At 40.7% G+C, this 16,162-nt stretch overlaps 2 protein-coding genes across 2 annotated transcripts in view; both read left to right on the forward strand.

The window, feature by feature from the left end:
• Window positions 1-943: 943 nt before the first annotated feature.
• Window positions 944-12,768, forward strand: acvr2ba (activin A receptor type 2Ba). The gene is made up of 11 exons (XM_029454092.1): window positions 944-1,383; window positions 3,513-3,720; window positions 6,137-6,252; window positions 6,694-6,845; window positions 7,049-7,192; window positions 7,670-7,813; window positions 8,704-8,852; window positions 9,073-9,187; window positions 10,149-10,287; window positions 10,534-10,658; window positions 10,906-12,768. The coding sequence occupies exons 1-11, from the start codon at window positions 1,332-1,334 to the stop codon at window positions 11,098-11,100; spliced, it is 1,539 nt and encodes a 512-aa protein (XP_029309952.1). The 5' UTR covers window positions 944-1,331; the 3' UTR covers window positions 11,101-12,768.
• Window positions 12,769-15,649: 2,881 nt separating this feature from the next.
• The window catches only part of LOC115022669 (rho GTPase-activating protein 29-like), a 30,475-nt gene continuing 29,962 nt past the window's right edge, over window positions 15,650-16,162 (forward strand). The window contains exon 1 of the mRNA XM_029453737.1: window positions 15,650-15,835. The gene's annotated coding sequence lies outside the window, so the exon portion shown is untranslated. The remainder of the gene's footprint in view (window positions 15,836-16,162) is intronic.

Here is a 16,162-nt window from a genome sequence, read left to right on the forward strand (position 1 = left end):
TTGAAGTCATGTCACAGCTTATTTAGCAATTATTAACAGAAGTAGTCCTACTATTAAAAGAATATCATGTTTGGATATTGGGGGAGATTATTGTCAAACCTCTTACTGTTGAGTTGTGATAATAATACAAATAATAAAAATGCATAGTGTTTCAATATGAGCCACGGTTTGGCTCTATTTTTTGGTTTTGCTGTGTGAGATATATTTTATATTTAATACTGCCTGGCTGTGAAATAAGTATTTAGAACAAATACATTTTAAATAGCATTTATTGTATCCTGTAACTCCAAATTAGGTCAGCTATTTTTAGCACTGCCACTAATGCATAAAAGATCTTTCAGAAAGAAAAAATTCCTCCGAATGTATTATTGTACTATTTGTGGGGCTGAAAGAGATATTTATAACATTGATACGGACAAAAAGATTTAATAGGTTATATTATGTAAATATTAGTTTGTACATTTATATTTTAAATTAGTAAGAATAAGCTTATTGTATTGGTATAATATAAATACAATGAAAATATAGACTGTGTTTACTTTTAAAAAGAAGCTAAACATATTGCATTTGTAACCAGTAGAATGAAACCATGGCCGGAGAATATAATTTAAACCCCAGGCTAAATAAGATAAGAGCCGAAAAGTACAAAATACCAACTCTGTCCGCAGAAAGTGCAAGTGTATATCAGCTGTAACCGGGGCAAACACCAACGTGCAGAGCAGACATCTTTCCCCAACGCTTCATTATCCTGCTGTTAGTTTTTTTACGATATAAAAAAATAAAAAAATAATCTGTACGAGGCTGAAATAAAGTCATTTCAGGCGTCTATCTAACGGTGTCGTGTTAAGGTCACGCGCTGGCTGCCTGAATTCCCCTCTTTGTGTTTACACATCCGGGTTTCCCTGTTTGCAGCCCATTCCCCATTTAGAAGCCATTTTGGACACAGATCAGTAACATGCATGTAAACCCCGACCGACCCTCCCGATGCAGCGGTGCTACTATTCAAGTGAATAACCTCAAAAAGAGCTCTGAGCTTTCGTTTCGGAAGGTTTAACAGCTTCCCATTCGGTTTTTGGATCCACTTCCGACGCGAAATGCTGCCCATATTAGCGGACTAACAAGTGTGGCAGTCAGTTAATCGCTCCTATCTTTTCTTGCAACATTGTTGCAGCGTCGCGGCTATTGACACACGTTGTGGTGGTGGTTAGGCTGCTGGAGGGACCGGAGGCCTGTGGTCGTTTTGATCCTGGACTGATGTTTTGGACAACCTGAGTTTTAATGTTCGCGACGGAAAGCGGGGGAAATATCGGTCCTGTAATAAAAAACGGAACATGTCTTTTTCATGGCTGACTTGTTCACTTCTTCTGGGAACTTTATGCGCAGGTAAGCAGCTATTGTTGGTTCTGAATTTGCAACAGTTTTTTTTTTTTTTCTTCCTCCCGAGTCCGAGTCGGACACATTAGTGTGTGTGTGTGTGTGTGTGTGTGTGTGTGTGTTTAATGGTCTGCGTTTGAAATTTCGACCCGCCAGCGAGTTTACGTGTGTTAGTTGTTTAAACTTTAGTTGGCAGTGGATACTATCGGTCAGCTGTGAGGATTTTATTCTCTTACCTATAATCGCCTTTTCTCTGTTTGCCCCCCACACACACGCATATATTTCTCACACGGGAATATTAAACTGTGACTTTACATGTACAAAAAAAAAACAAGAAATCTCATCGAGTACAGTCTTTAATGCTGATATGTTCCCCCCACAACATATATCCACATTTAAAACTGTTGCGTCCCCCCCCCCCTCGCCTTTCTTTAACAGTGGCAGGAATAGAAGGCAGCAGCTGCATCAACATCCTGAAACCTTATAGGCTACATCTCAGGTCTGCACTCCTGTTTGTGGTTACAGCTCTGAACAAGAGCCTTTGGAAACACACTTTCTCTGGAAAGGATTTTCATAAATCAATGTGGGTTTGATTTGATGAGACGGCAGCTGTTGTCTGAAGTCAGGTCTTTACCTTAAAGCGAGGTTACTGTTACACAGCTCCGTTTCCAAAGCTTGCGACTTGTTACCACGTGAAATAGGGATATATGGGATGTTGTTCTTTTGTTTGGCGTTTTTTTTTTTTTTTTGCTAGCGTTTGTAACTCGTATGCTTTATTGTAAATCTTCCCCTCCCCCCCCCCCCCCCCCTAGCTAGGCATTCCCTGTAGTTGTTTTGGAAACAATGATATCCACTTTGCCCTCTCACTTTTTGAGTTTTTCCACGAACTGTAATAACATTTGTATTGAGGCACAGCTGTCAAACTGCGCTGTAGCTAATGCCCTTTTGGTTTATAGATTAGGACTCGGAGTGTATAGTAAGCTGCTTCTCCTGAATTCATGTTGTTGTGGTGTAAGCCTCAGTAAGTGACAGAGGGAGGGGGGTTGGGGAATGATCTTGTAGTAAAAGTCCTCCAGGATCATGTGACCACAGATATCATAAATGCCATCTCGGCTCAATGGAGCATTGAGCATCATGTGTGTGTGTGTGTGTGTGTGTGTGTGTGTGTGTGTGTGTGTGTGTGTGTGTGTGTGTGTGTGTGTGTGTGGTGTGGCGTGTGTGTGTGTGTGTTTGTGTGTGTTTGTACTTACTACCTTCCTTCCTTAATAATGAACATGATGTTTGGTCATTACATGCATCCCTATATGCTATAATGAAATCCATTGTATGCTGCCGGACAACTAAATGTATGTATGTGTAAGTGGATGCGTGCCTGTGTGTGTGTAATGGGTTGGTGGGGGTAACACTGGGGGATGGGCAGCCTCATATAGGCAGGGATTTAAAGAGACATGCACTATTTTTTCTGTGAACAAAGATTAGGCACGAATGTCCGAGGGACATAAGTAAATGACATGTACATCATGTTATCTGCTTCACTATTCATCCGAAACACGCGTACATGCGTAGCTTGAGTATGCCCGACATTAAATCCCCCAGAGAGAAATAATAAACCCTTTTTCAATAAGGAATTGTGAAACAGGAGGAGACCGACAGCTATTGTTACATCTCGGCTTGGTTAGGGAAAGTATTTCCTGCTCAATGACAGTAAAAGCACTTAAAGAAGAAGGTCTTATCTGTGTTTCCAGATGTGTCACCCTCCTGCAGGACACACAGTCCTTATCTATAGAAGTAGAGCTCTGGTGTGTTTCTATAGCACAGTAGGGCATACCATTGTTTTTCTATTGCTAATTAAATTCTATAATTTCTCCTCCTTTTTACTTGTTACTCTCTGAAAAGATCTTTTAGTGAATAGGATTATGATGAACTACAATTCAGCAACAATTTCTTTGCCCAGAGGAACTCCCCTTTCACTACAGAGAGCTCCCAAAGTTGGCCGTGTGCCATAGTGATGATAGAGGCTCTGCTCAGTGATGTTTCTTTGTGGCATCGAGCAGATCCTGCGCCATATGTCCATGCTTCCGCTGTTCAATTTCTATTCATTACGATGTGAGCTGACTGAGGCCTTCTGTCCATCTCAGGGTACAGTCTGGGCGAAGCAGAGACCCGGGAGTGTGTGTACTACAATGATAACTGGCGTACAGAAAGGACCAACCAGAGCGGCTTCGAGCGCTGCGAGGGGGAGAAGGACAAGCGACTGCACTGTTATGCCTCCTGGCTCAACTCCTCAGGGACCATCAAGCTGGTGAAGAAAGGCTGCTGGCTGGACGACTTCAACTGCTACGACAGGTCGGGTCACTGAGAGAGTTCACCTGCCGCCGTGCATTTATATTTTAGGTATCTGGCTCACACCCAGAGCGACACCAGGGAGTACAACACAAACATCTGCTTCAGTACCCCCATGTAGATCAATACATCTATAGATCTTTGACCTGGGGACAGAAATCTAATGCTGTTAATCTAATGTTTTCTATATGACTGTAAATGGAAGGTCTTTGCACTGCAGAGGTGCCCTTGAGCAAGGCATCAGACCCCCACACTGCTCCCCAGGCGCTGTGTATATATAATAGCTGCCCACTGCTCTTATACTAGGATGAGTCTAAATTCTAAAAAGGATTCATAATCCTGCATTTCCATTCATCTAAGGAATATTAAGAGGACATGTTGAACACTGAAGGGCATTGTTCCTTTCTAATTGACATATTACAGAGTAAATGATAGATTCAAATAAACAGAAATCATCAGTCGCAGCCCTAAAACAACCAAACTTGACATAAAAACACGACATAAAGGAGATGCAGGACATATTGCCGAATTAACTGTGAGCCATTTGCATATAGATTTGTTTTTACTTATTTGCGTCTCTTTATCACAAATATAAATCTCAACACACATTACATACAAACAGTTGCCAGTTTATTATCCAGAAAGGGGGGGGGGGGGGTGTCTGTTATTTTGACGACCCTCGTTGTTATAAATGGGGTAGAGCAAATAATAAAACACCTGTCTGGATAAAGACATACAATTCAACAGCGCCACAAACTACATCCTCCACAATGATCACACGGCTGAATCGACGCCTCTCGAAAACATTTTCAACCCGAACAGAAGATTATAACCTTCACGACGGGGGGGGGGGATGTACTGAAGATATTCAATGTACAATCATATACGACAGAGAGAGGCAGGAAAAATACACAGTTAAGCTGATTTCATCAAAATATTTGGCACTTTTACTTGTTAAGTGGCTTAAACAATTGATGGATTATCCCAAAAGCTCTCAATTGATTTTCTGACAATCGAGTAATCTAAAGGCGACGCGGATCAAAGCAGACTTAACCTAGGAGGCATGAGGCCCACTGCATCCACACATACACGTATCTATACACGCACAGCGTATCTAATGTAGAATATTTGATACATTTCCACCATACAAATTGTACAGCCGTGCCGAACAGGTTGAGATACACTGAAGTTATTTGAAAATTACATTTCCAATCTTGATATAGAACCAGACTCTATTAGATGGGGGGGGGGGGGGGGGGGGGGGGTGATTTCCATAAGTTCCATAAGTTCCATAAACATGTTTGGCTCTGCAACCAGCGGAGCTCACGTTCAGTGTTTCTGGGCGTAAGCAGGAGAGAGTGCATCTGTATCGACGGTGCAGAGTACAGCTCAGTGTCCACAGCCGGATGATGGCAGATAGATACGGTGGCACTGGGCCATTCACGATTTTGTAAGTCAGCAGGGGAATTTCAATCTCCCCCTTTTTTTATTATTTTTTTTATCAGCAGCCACTTCAGAGCGGTGCAGCACCAGCAAACTTTTTACTGTTTTATTATTCAAGCCACAGCCTTTTGAACAAGCTGCAGACCTGGTGGCTTCACCAAGGCCAGCTGGAGCAAACAGAGCTATACTAATCTGCCCCAGATGACACATCTGTGTGTGTGTGTCTGTGTGTGTGTGTGTGTGTGTGTAAAAGAACGAGTCATTAGCTGCTTCTGTAAATTATTATTAAAGGTAGTAGTTCTGAGATTGACCTGCAGCTTTAAGGATAGAGATTAGTGAATGTTATGAGTGACATGTTGATCAGCATTGACAAATTGTAGGTTTTCGATGCAGGTACAAATCTGTTGACAGTTTCGAGCTTCGACCTGAAGCGCTGTTGGCTGTAATTATAACTGTAAATGGATTATTCCGATACGTTTTAATTTAAGTGAAAATCTCCATAAAATGACAAAAGTGTTTCGGCAATTTTAAGCAAGTGTAGAGACAATGTTGCGTAGATTTAATGATAGCATTTAAGTGCAGTTCTGGAGTCGTCGTGTGCATGATGTGTTAGAAACCCTGCGATTCCTCTGAGTCGTGACCGACAGCTCAACTGCCCTCTATGTTGGCAATTTAACCAGGAGCCAATACCAAGGAGCGCTCGGGTTAAAGCCGGAGTCCTGGCAATAAAAAGGACAAAATATTATATTTATTCACACAGGGTTTATTTACCCTAGAAGCAAAAAAGAAAACGAGTCAGACACTCGCCCATTTGGTTCTTGAAGTCTAGATCACAAAATGACAGTTTTACTATGATAGTTCGTCCCTACTGTTATTATTAACACGGCTTGACTTGAATCTTCTTTCTATATTTGGTTATCGATGCTATAATGTAAAGTGTGTGTGTGTGTGGTCTCCTTTCTTTCTTTCTTTTTAGGAATGAGTGTGTCTCCATGGAGGAAAACCCTCAGGTCTTCTTCTGCTGCTGCGAGGGCAACTACTGCAATGAACGATTCACCCACCTCCCTGACATGATTGGCATTGGCAACCGAGGTGAGCCGCAAATGCGTCCCACATATAGCGCGCGCAAAAAATAGGTCTTTGCTTTTCCCCTCCGATTAGTGGGAGTGCAGCTTAGCCTTGCATCTCGTAGTAAAACACATCATGTTGTGTTGCATAGACGTTCTCTTCCTTGTTAATATATTGCTGAGTGACGCCTTGTTGTAAGACATTTGGTTATTTATAAAATACCTTTTTATTTGCATCGTCTAATCCCGATTTTCAGTTTCCTAGAAGGTAACAAAGTAGATTTTAAACGCACCTGTTGCCTTTTCACAGACTGTACAGTGACTCAAGGTTCAAGGCTGAACAATCTTAGATAAAATGCCTTTTTTAAAATCAGATTTTGCAGTCCCCGTGGGAAGCCCGGATGCCGCTTTCGACCTACATGTAATAAAGTTGACACGCTGTAATTATTCCGTTCCTCCTTGACAGTGATCATCCGGCCTCCATCCCGAGTGCCGTCCCTTCTCAACGTGCTTGTGTACTCCCTGCTGCCTCTCTGTGTGCTGTCCCTGGCCCTCGTTCTGGCCTTGTGGATGTACCGCCACCGCAAACCTCCCTACGGCCACGTAGACCTGAGCGAGGTGAGGGAACGCCGTACCCCAGTCTGACTCTCGCGTAAAGAGAGATCAGTCTGCGTGTTTGTTTCTGTACTGCAGCCACTACTTATCCTAATCATCCAGTTCTTCAGTTACATTCCTGCAGGATCCTGTAAGGGCAAACGTGTTCTAGATCGATGTAAGCAGAAGATCCAGACTTAAGCGGTTTTCCTTGTCTTGTTGTTCAGGATCCTGGACCATCTCCTCCATCCCCCTTGGTAGGTCTGAAACCACTGCAGCTGCTGGAGATCAAAGCTCGGGGCCGCTTCGGTTGTGTTTGGAAGGCCCAGTTAATGAGCGAATACGTTGCTGTGAAGGTCTTCCCTATTCAGGTATGTCATTTTGTTATCCTGTTCCACGTTGTGCTTCTCATGTATTAACATTACTTTAGAGTCACAGCCATATATATATATATATATATATATATATATATATATATATATATATATATATCGTCTGATCTTTGAAATCCTCAAAGACTCCTGACCATCTGGATGATTAAATATCCTTTTAAATTATTTCTTTTACCTATTTGGAACTGAGTTGTAGCCACAAATAACATGTCTAACGAAAGAGTTTTCCAGGGTGCTGGACGTATTGTTAAATGAACTTGTGGCTTTTGCAAAGTTTACTGGGTATACATAGTTTTTGGGAAAATCCAATGCGTAATGCTTTTTGTAATATTGATACACGAGAGGCGCACACTGGGCCTTTGGGGGAAACATGTGAGGAAGTGACACTATGCACAGAAGTGCTTGTATAAATCACAGAGTCCTGAAAACAGTTTTGGTCTGTGTGTGGTCGTGTAGGACAAGCAGTCGTGGCAAAACGAGCGGGATATATTCCTGACTCCTGGGATGCGACATGAAAACCTCTTACGGTACATCGCTTCAGAGAAGCACGGCAGCAACCTGGAGACGGAGCTGTGGCTTATCACAGAGTTTCACGAGAGGGTGAGTCCACATCTTCCTCTCTCTCTCTCTCTCTCTCTCTCTATATATATATATATATATATATATATATATCTCTCTCTCTCTCTCTCTCTCTCTCTCTCTCTCTATATATATATATATATATATATATATATATATATATATATATATATATATATATCTCTATCTCTCTCTCTCTCTCTCTCTCTCCACGTATAGCAAATTCATTTTGAGGTATAGTGCGTCTTTGTTTACTAGAACTGCTGGGCAGCTTCCAATATTGGCAGAGGTCTTTCATTTACAACAAGGGCATCACAGCTTTTATTAAAGTGGATTTTATTACTTATGGCACATCTGCTGTACCTGGTATACCTTAAAGTTATAGCATTGTGGTGCTTAGACTTCTAAATGGTGTTTTTCTTTAAAGCATGTAATTTAAAAAATAATACAGGCAATTATGTCGAATACTGCTGTCAAGAAATGACGATATGTTATAACGAGCGCGTGCCTGAAATGATACGGTGTGATGAAACCCCTCAAGGCTAGCAGAATATCCTGTTTGTTGGTCTATACAACAAAGGTATTAATACATGAAGACAGGGTTAAATAATAATTACCATAACCACAACATGTAGCATTACATTTGTGCAATGGCTTTCAAGGCTTGTCCTTGTTGCACCCTCTCTCCACGGCAGAGGCCGCACGCATCTTTAGTTCCAGTAATTGTCTCCGTGCCACACGTGCACGTGTCATCTGTTTGCTTTAATGTTTACATCTTCTCTCTGTATTTTGAATGATATTTTAAGCTCTATTGTGTGAAATTAGACGCCGCTGGTAAGTCTACGCTATTCAGATGGCAAATTTAAGATTCTTGTGTGTGTGTGTGTGTGTGTGTGTGTGTGCGTGTGCAGGGCTCACTGACAGACCACCTGAAGGGTAACCCCGTGAGCTGGACTGAGCTGTGTCACATAGCAGAAACCATGTCCCGGGGCTTGGCTTACCTCCATGAGGACATTCCCAGCTACAAGGGAGAGGGGCCCAAACCCACCATTGCACACAGGTAGAGAAAAACGTCAACTTTGCCCCGCCTTGCCCGAACCTCAAAACATTGAAAACCTTTTACTTTTTTATTTTTTATTTTTTAAATAGCAGTGCCCTCTTCTGGCTGTGCTTGAATTAGTCACTTTGCCCCTGGAAGTACCCACGGATTACTGCGCGTGACTAAACATCTCCTATAATTACAGCATTTTAATGAGTTTTTCCTGAAATTCATTTCCCAGGGACTTCAAGAGTAAGAATGTGATGATTAGAGATGATCTGACTGCAATTATTGGAGACTTTGGGCTCGCTGTGCGATTCGAACCAGGCAAACCTCCAGGAGACACTCACGGCCAGGTATGGAATCACTTCACCGCTGCTTTTTACCCCACGTCTCTGAAATGTTCACACAGGCTTTACGCAGTAGTTGCAATCTAGTACATATTGAATAGTTAACATTTATGCAGGCAGTGTTTCATATCTGCACTATTCTGTAGAGGTTTATTTATAGTGTATTTATAATAAGCAGGAGATAAAGGTGACGTATTGTTAAAGAACTCACTTTCCGGTGCTTGAGCGCACACATTTCAGTGTCTGGAGTGCCCACCTACCCGCAAACTGTGAAATAGCACAACCCAGTCGCTTGTTTGTCGGCAGCCTTGGTCAGAAAACACCGTTGTTCAACAAGCCCTTCAGATCTGGCCCCTCTTCTCGTGTCACATGCACGCTGATTAGAAGCTGATTAGAATATACCGCCGCCCCCACATCTGAGTACCTCCACCTACGGCTTGAGAAGTACCTTCGCATACGGTGCTGTAGTTTTCTCGCAAGACAATCAGAGCTGAGCGGGGGCTTAAAGGGACAGGGCGCTATAACAGAGTGTGACCACAGGTACATTCAGACACACGGGGTGAGAAAAGATTCATCACAACCTGTTTTATGAACATTAAAGCATGCAAACATGTTCTACTAGAAACCCAAACTAGCAGCATGAACAGGAGCATAGGATGTCCCCTTTAAGAGCAAAGCACATGTTTCCTATTGTAGGGTTTGACATTGAGACATCGTAATACTTCATCATGACGAGTTCAAGTGTTTATTCTGGCTGCAGAATAACTTGATAAGTTTGGAGATTGCCGCTTTTAAGTAGAGGCAGTTCATGCAGTTGATACTAAAGCATTGTTGGGCGTTCCTTTAAGTGGCATGATTGGGTACAATAAGTGTCTTTGTGGCCAGTTTCCAAATGTTACCAGCCATCATTACTCTTCAGTAACATCATTCATGCATATACTAATACTCGAATCCACTGTCCTGTCAGGTGGGTACGAGGCGTTACATGGCTCCAGAGGTGCTGGAGGGAGCCATCAACTTCCAGCGAGACTCCTTCCTGAGGATAGACATGTATGCTATGGGCTTGGTGCTGTGGGAGCTGGTGTCTCGCTGCACAGAGACGGACGGTGAGTCAAACGGTGCAGGAATTTTGCTTCGCTCGCAGGTGAAAGGTCACTGTGCTTCAGGCTGACCTAATAAACAAAGGATTAGTTTTCGTCTTTTCCTGGGAAAGCTATCTGATCTAGGTTAAAGGTCTAATGTGTGCAGTTGCAAGTTCTAGATTTTCAAAATCCAAACGCTGCACTATTTACCTGACCTGATCTGTGTCATTCTTTCCCTCCTATGCCCTCGATGTCCCTTGTCGGGTACAGTTGGCGAATACATGCTGCCTTTTGAAGAAGAAATAGGCCAGCATCCCTCCCTGGAGGATCTGCAGGATGTGGTCGTGCACAAGAAGATGCGTCCAGCCATCAAGGACTGCTGGCTCAAACATCCTGTGAGTAACAGTAGAAGAATAGCTCCCGCACTTTGAACTGCAACACCAGGATGTCATGCATCCTTTCTTCCAGTCAGTTGCAGCGCGATCATTTGAGGTCATAGTTCTCCGAATGAGTTATGTTTTTGTTGTTCCTGAAACGTCTACACCTTTTGTAGGCCACAGAAAACGTGAGGGATTTCTTTCCTTGGAAAAATGTTTAGAACAACAAAGTTACTCTCCTGAAACTTGTGGTTTGTTGCTACAGGGTCTGAGCCAGATGTGTGAGACCATAGAAGAATGCTGGGACCACGACGCAGAGGCGCGATTGTCCGCCGGTTGCGTTGAGGAGCGCATCGGCCAGATCGCCAGGACAATCAGCAGCACTACCTCAGACAGCCCCGTCAGCATTGTGACGTCTCTCACCAACGAGGACCTACCTCCCAAAGAGTCCAGCACCTGAACGAGTGACACCATCCTTCACCCGAGCTCCTGACATTTTATTTTTCAAATCCAAACTCGGCGGATCTCCGTGAATATTTTAAAACATTAAAAGAAAACTAGCAACTTGAACGCAGCTGCTATTTTACCCCAATACTGGTATTTCTTTTGGGTTGTTTTTGGTGTTTAAAGTCGGACCTACTACTAACACATCCATCTGCTGTAGTTTTTTGAAGTAGTAATAAGTTATGCGATGGGCACATCTGATAACACCCATGTGTCAAATCTTAAATGTCGTCATTACCTCATGTATTTCTTTTGTGTTAGTCTATTTTTATTACCTCATAAGTTGTTGTCGTTGTCGTTTTTCCTGTCTTGGTCTTGATCGTCTGCGGCCAAATGAAATGAACTTTTGCTCCAAAACCACGGACGACGTGCTGCACACCTCGGAGGAAGCGTTTTGAGACTGTTAGACAAAAATATATTCATCTTCCTCAGGGGTCGAAGCTTCTCGATTTTGTTTTGTTTCTTTTGTTTTTTCTGAAACTGGAGTGCTCCCTTATTTTAAAACCTGTGAATGCCTCAGAATGGAAAAAAAAAAAGATTAAAAGAAATGGGAGCACAGCTGTTTTATCGCAAGAGAGGAGCTAAAGCGGGAGCTGAGCCGTTGTTTTGGACATTTTGGGCTTCTTTTTTTTTTTTGAAGATTTGGGACAAGCGCCTTGTCCCCGGGGAACTACCTCTCAGGTATCCAGTAGGCTTCTTTGGAACACTTTCTCTAAGTTGAGAGCCATGCTATCCAGCTAGCTATCATGGACATATTCCTGGATTTTATTTTATTTTTTAATTGTAGAAATACAGAGTTACTCCTTTGCCAGTGCCAGGGGCATTGACGGATGCTATCTGGAGTTGCAATGTTACACATTCTTGATTTTAACGGTGTGTGTGTGTGAGTGAGTGAATGTATGTGTGAGAATTTGAAGACTAAATGATGCGAGATGGATGGAGCGTGTTTTTAAAAGTAAGAACCATGGAGCGATAGTTGGGGTTTATCCTTGCGCGGGCCATACTTGAGTAAGCAACATGTCTGTTTTTTTTTTTGTTTTTTTTTTCCATGGGTGTTTGTTCAATAGACTCAGTCGGACACCAGTCCCCCAGATACCTCAGTCACTGTACATCATGCAAGGAGAGCTCAAATGGTTGCCTTTGCCTCAAATGCAATGCCATAGTTGTACCATAACATGAATACCATACATTGAATGTCCGTTATGCTGCTGTGACTATTCCAGGCTACTCAAGGATTTGTAGATGTACATGTATTCTTTGTTAATATAACGCTAATGATATTATGTGAGGCTAATATTCTGGTTTTTTTTGTGTATTTTGACTGGGTAAGCCCTCAGCTGCTTACTCCTCCAGACTGACCTCAGATATTCTGACAAGTACCTCAGGCTTTTTCTACATGTATATCAATTGTGTTATGTATTTTATTGTGTTTTAGTAGTTGAGATATTTTATTGCCGATTGGGCTTCTTTGTCTGTGGAGATTTTTTTTTTTTTTTTTTAAATAGAGCCTGACCCATTGTCATGGTGTTAATGCTGTACAAACCTAAAAGAAGAGGCAGATTCTTGTAAATAGACCTGTACACACAGTTGCCGAACACTGATCTTTTTTAAAAATACAAAATCAGGGCGTTATTGTTCTCATTTCACAGAAACGGAAAGGGATTTCTCAGTTTCACATTTACATATTTAAAAGTAATTTGACAACAAGCCCTGTGACTTATTTTATTTTATATATATATATATTTTTATATATATATATATATACATATATATATATATATATATATATATATATATATATATATATATATATATATATATATATATACTTATATATATATATATAAGTAAGTATATATATATATATATATATACTTATATATATATATACTTATATATATATATATAAGTATATATATATATATATATATATATATATATATTTTTTTTTTTAAGAATGGTGGTTGTGTTACTGATTTCTATGAATAATGGTATCAGTTCCTCTGAATCAGAAGCTGTGTAGGTAGCACTTGCATTAGAAAGCTTAGTGTGTGTATATCATCAACAGAAACGACAAAAAGAAATCCCTAATGGTTTGGTGCTGGCGACTTCCATGATTGGCCCCTTACTGGAAATGCCAGTTTGAACAGTATTACCTCAATATTAACCCGCTGATGTGATGTACAGACCTGTTCGCTGATAGTTTAACCACGTCGGACAACACACAGGCTCATCTTTTTGTGCTGTGAATAGTGCTGTGGGAAGATGGGGGTTTTAACAGTGGTCTGTAACGCTTGCTTGGGGGGGGGGATAACAAAAACATCAATCCACACAGAATAATGTTTTTAGTGTTTGGAAATCATCAATAATGTCTACAACTACATGATTGATTGATTTGATAATGCAGCCCCATTGTGATTCATGTAAAAAGTGGCATGTGCGTGGTCCAAGAGTCCAGCAATATTTATTATACAGCAATAGTCACGTGAATATCCTAGTTTAAGTAGTTAAACTCAGCTGTGACTTAGCAGTTTTCTTCTGCGGATCAATAAAGTACATCTCATCCCACCTGGATCATGTTCTGATGAGGACACATGTTAAATCTTCCTGATTTTGAAGAAATGCTGTGGGTTGAGTTGTTGTGCGAGCTGAACGTGACCCAGGTGCTTTCACGTATTGTGCCAGAAAAACAATAATCACGGAAGGAAAATCTGCCGTGATCGTTTGTTACCTCTAAATGCTGTCTTACACCCAGCTCTTCTGAACAGAAAACCAGTTACCTCATGCAGTACCTCGTTAGTAACACTAACATGGAGTCAGTTTCATCATCAAAAAAAGAAAAGACAAAAAAAAGAAATCAATTATCGTGTATATATTTACTTGACAAATGTAAAGGGTTTCTTCCTTTTCATGTGTGAATCCTGTGAAAGCAAAATCTTTTTTTTTTTGATTTACAGTCGACATATTGTTCATTTCTCATATAGTGAATGGATGTTTGACTGAATGTGTGACCTACTCTGTTTATATGTACTGTGTGTGTGCGGTGTGTCTGTGTGTGCGCGAGTGTGTGTGTGTGTGTGTGAGCCTGTGGTGTATGTTGGTTGGTTTCACTAAAACAGTACGAATGGTAACTTTATCTGTGAGTTGAAATGCTTAGAAATATAAACTAGATGAGAATACATCCATCTTTTTGTATATTGAAATAAAGACAAACACTGATTAACCATGTAAATTGAATTCTTTCCCTTTTTTTTGGTTCAGTTTCACCATGTTTACGTACATAACACAGCACCATCATCATATTTAAAATACAAAAAGCTTTTTAAGAATCTTGAAACACGAGAACAATATGTTTCTCGTGTATGCAACATCCTTTAGGTGTCCTATGGTTTTATATGACCACTAGAGGGCAGCGATGGTGTCAGTAGTTTGGTTAAATGAGTTTATTTATAACACGCATTGATCTAATCTGTAAATGAACCAGAGTAATGAGGCTATACTCATAAATTTCCCCTGCCTAGACATTAAAAAACATCTTAAAATGTATAACAAATATATTCTTGCAGTAAGTTTATTAAAATAACATATTAATGTTTGAATTATTAATATAATCATGTAATAACCTTTCATGATGATTCAATATTTTCTATCCTAATGAGTAGTGATATTATTATCGTGTTGTTGGGTCTGAAATACAGTAGGGTTTAAAATGATTGGCAAGACTTATGTCACAATCTATTGCTGAACAGGAACAGAAGAGTGTACTCCATACGAGCATGGTGTGCCCAGTTTAAATATACAGAAATGATATAATGAATGTGTCAAAGGTCATATATTAGTATTTAGTAAACTAGGCCAACTAATAACAATAATCGACTGTACTACAGCACTGGAGGCTGGATCTAACAGAGTTAAATGAGGATCTATTCCAGATAAGAAAAGGGGATTCCTGAGTTTACATTCTAGTGTTCGTGTCAAATAATCCAGCCATTGAAACAAAAAGTGAAAGAAACGTCATAATTGAGCAATTTGGGCAACACTTTAAATTACAACACAACATAAGGTATGGCACAATTGTTACAAATGTGACATGCTGTTGTATTAACCTATAAACTAGCAATATAATGTAATGTCTGGTGCTCTTCCAAGTCTGAATATTATGCTAAAAATGCCTACTGTTTTTCAGCACATTCAAAGGTCATCGAACAATCCAACGTCAATTGACATGGTACGTGATAACAGGTCTCTTGATAGTTAAATGTTTTTAAGCGAAAAAGAAGGTTACAATCATAAATATGCATTATTTAAAGTGTCCTATCAAATGCAACATATATTCAATAAAAATACATTACACTATCTTGGCAAGTAAATGTAAAACTAATCCGTTCAATTAGTTGCCCAAACGTCCGCTCCGTACGTGAAGGCATCACAGCTCCATACCCGTTGAGAGGATCTGGCCAATCAAAACGCGTCTGTATCGTCACGTGACAAACCGACTAGTAAATTACGAATGACTCGAGAGTTGCTGATTGTAGGCTACTTTCCGATGTACAGTGACTCAAAGCGCACAACTTTCAGCGGCTGTTGGAGTTTGTTTTTTGTAACGGAAGTGCTCTAGGGTTTTCACAGGCTCCATTAAGTGAAGTTTTGTTTGGATATCGTGGCCAGTATGTCAGTAAAATGCAGAGCAGGTGAGTTTAAGTAGCGTTTTTTTGGCTGTGCCAGCAAAGCAGTTTATGACCCCGGTCGACAGCATCACTTTTTCATTGTAAACTGTCCGGAAAAAAGAAATGTTGAGGTCGTGTTGTTTTTCAATGTTGCTTGAGTTTTGTATTTAATTCCCGAGATGTTGCTTTTGTTTTGTTCATTTAACTGTGTTTATTTTCTTTACTATTTTCTTTTTATGGCATTGTGTGGCAGTGCTGTTAAGTATTGTCAGATAACGTTATGTCAAAAACAAGCTAGCAACTGCAAAACGTTGCTAAACGTAACAACCATTGTAACGTTAGCCTTAAGGC

This window comes from Cottoperca gobio, chromosome 17, assembly GCF_900634415.1.
Source record: "Cottoperca gobio chromosome 17, fCotGob3.1, whole genome shotgun sequence".
Taxonomy (NCBI): Eukaryota; Metazoa; Chordata; class Actinopteri; order Perciformes; family Bovichtidae; genus Cottoperca; species Cottoperca gobio.

Excerpts from the sequence above, each read along its gene's own strand:
- acvr2ba (XM_029454092.1), top strand. The coding sequence starts at position 1,332 with ATGTCTTTTTCATGGCTGACTTGTTCACTTCTTCTGGGAACTTTATGC. Across the intron at positions 3,721-6,136 it reads GACTTCAACTGCTACGACAG|GAATGAGTGTGTCTCCATGG; the intron begins GTCGGGTCACTG and ends CTTTCTTTTTAG. Across the intron at positions 8,853-9,072 it reads AAACCCACCATTGCACACAG|GGACTTCAAGAGTAAGAATG; the intron begins GTAGAGAAAAAC and ends TTCATTTCCCAG.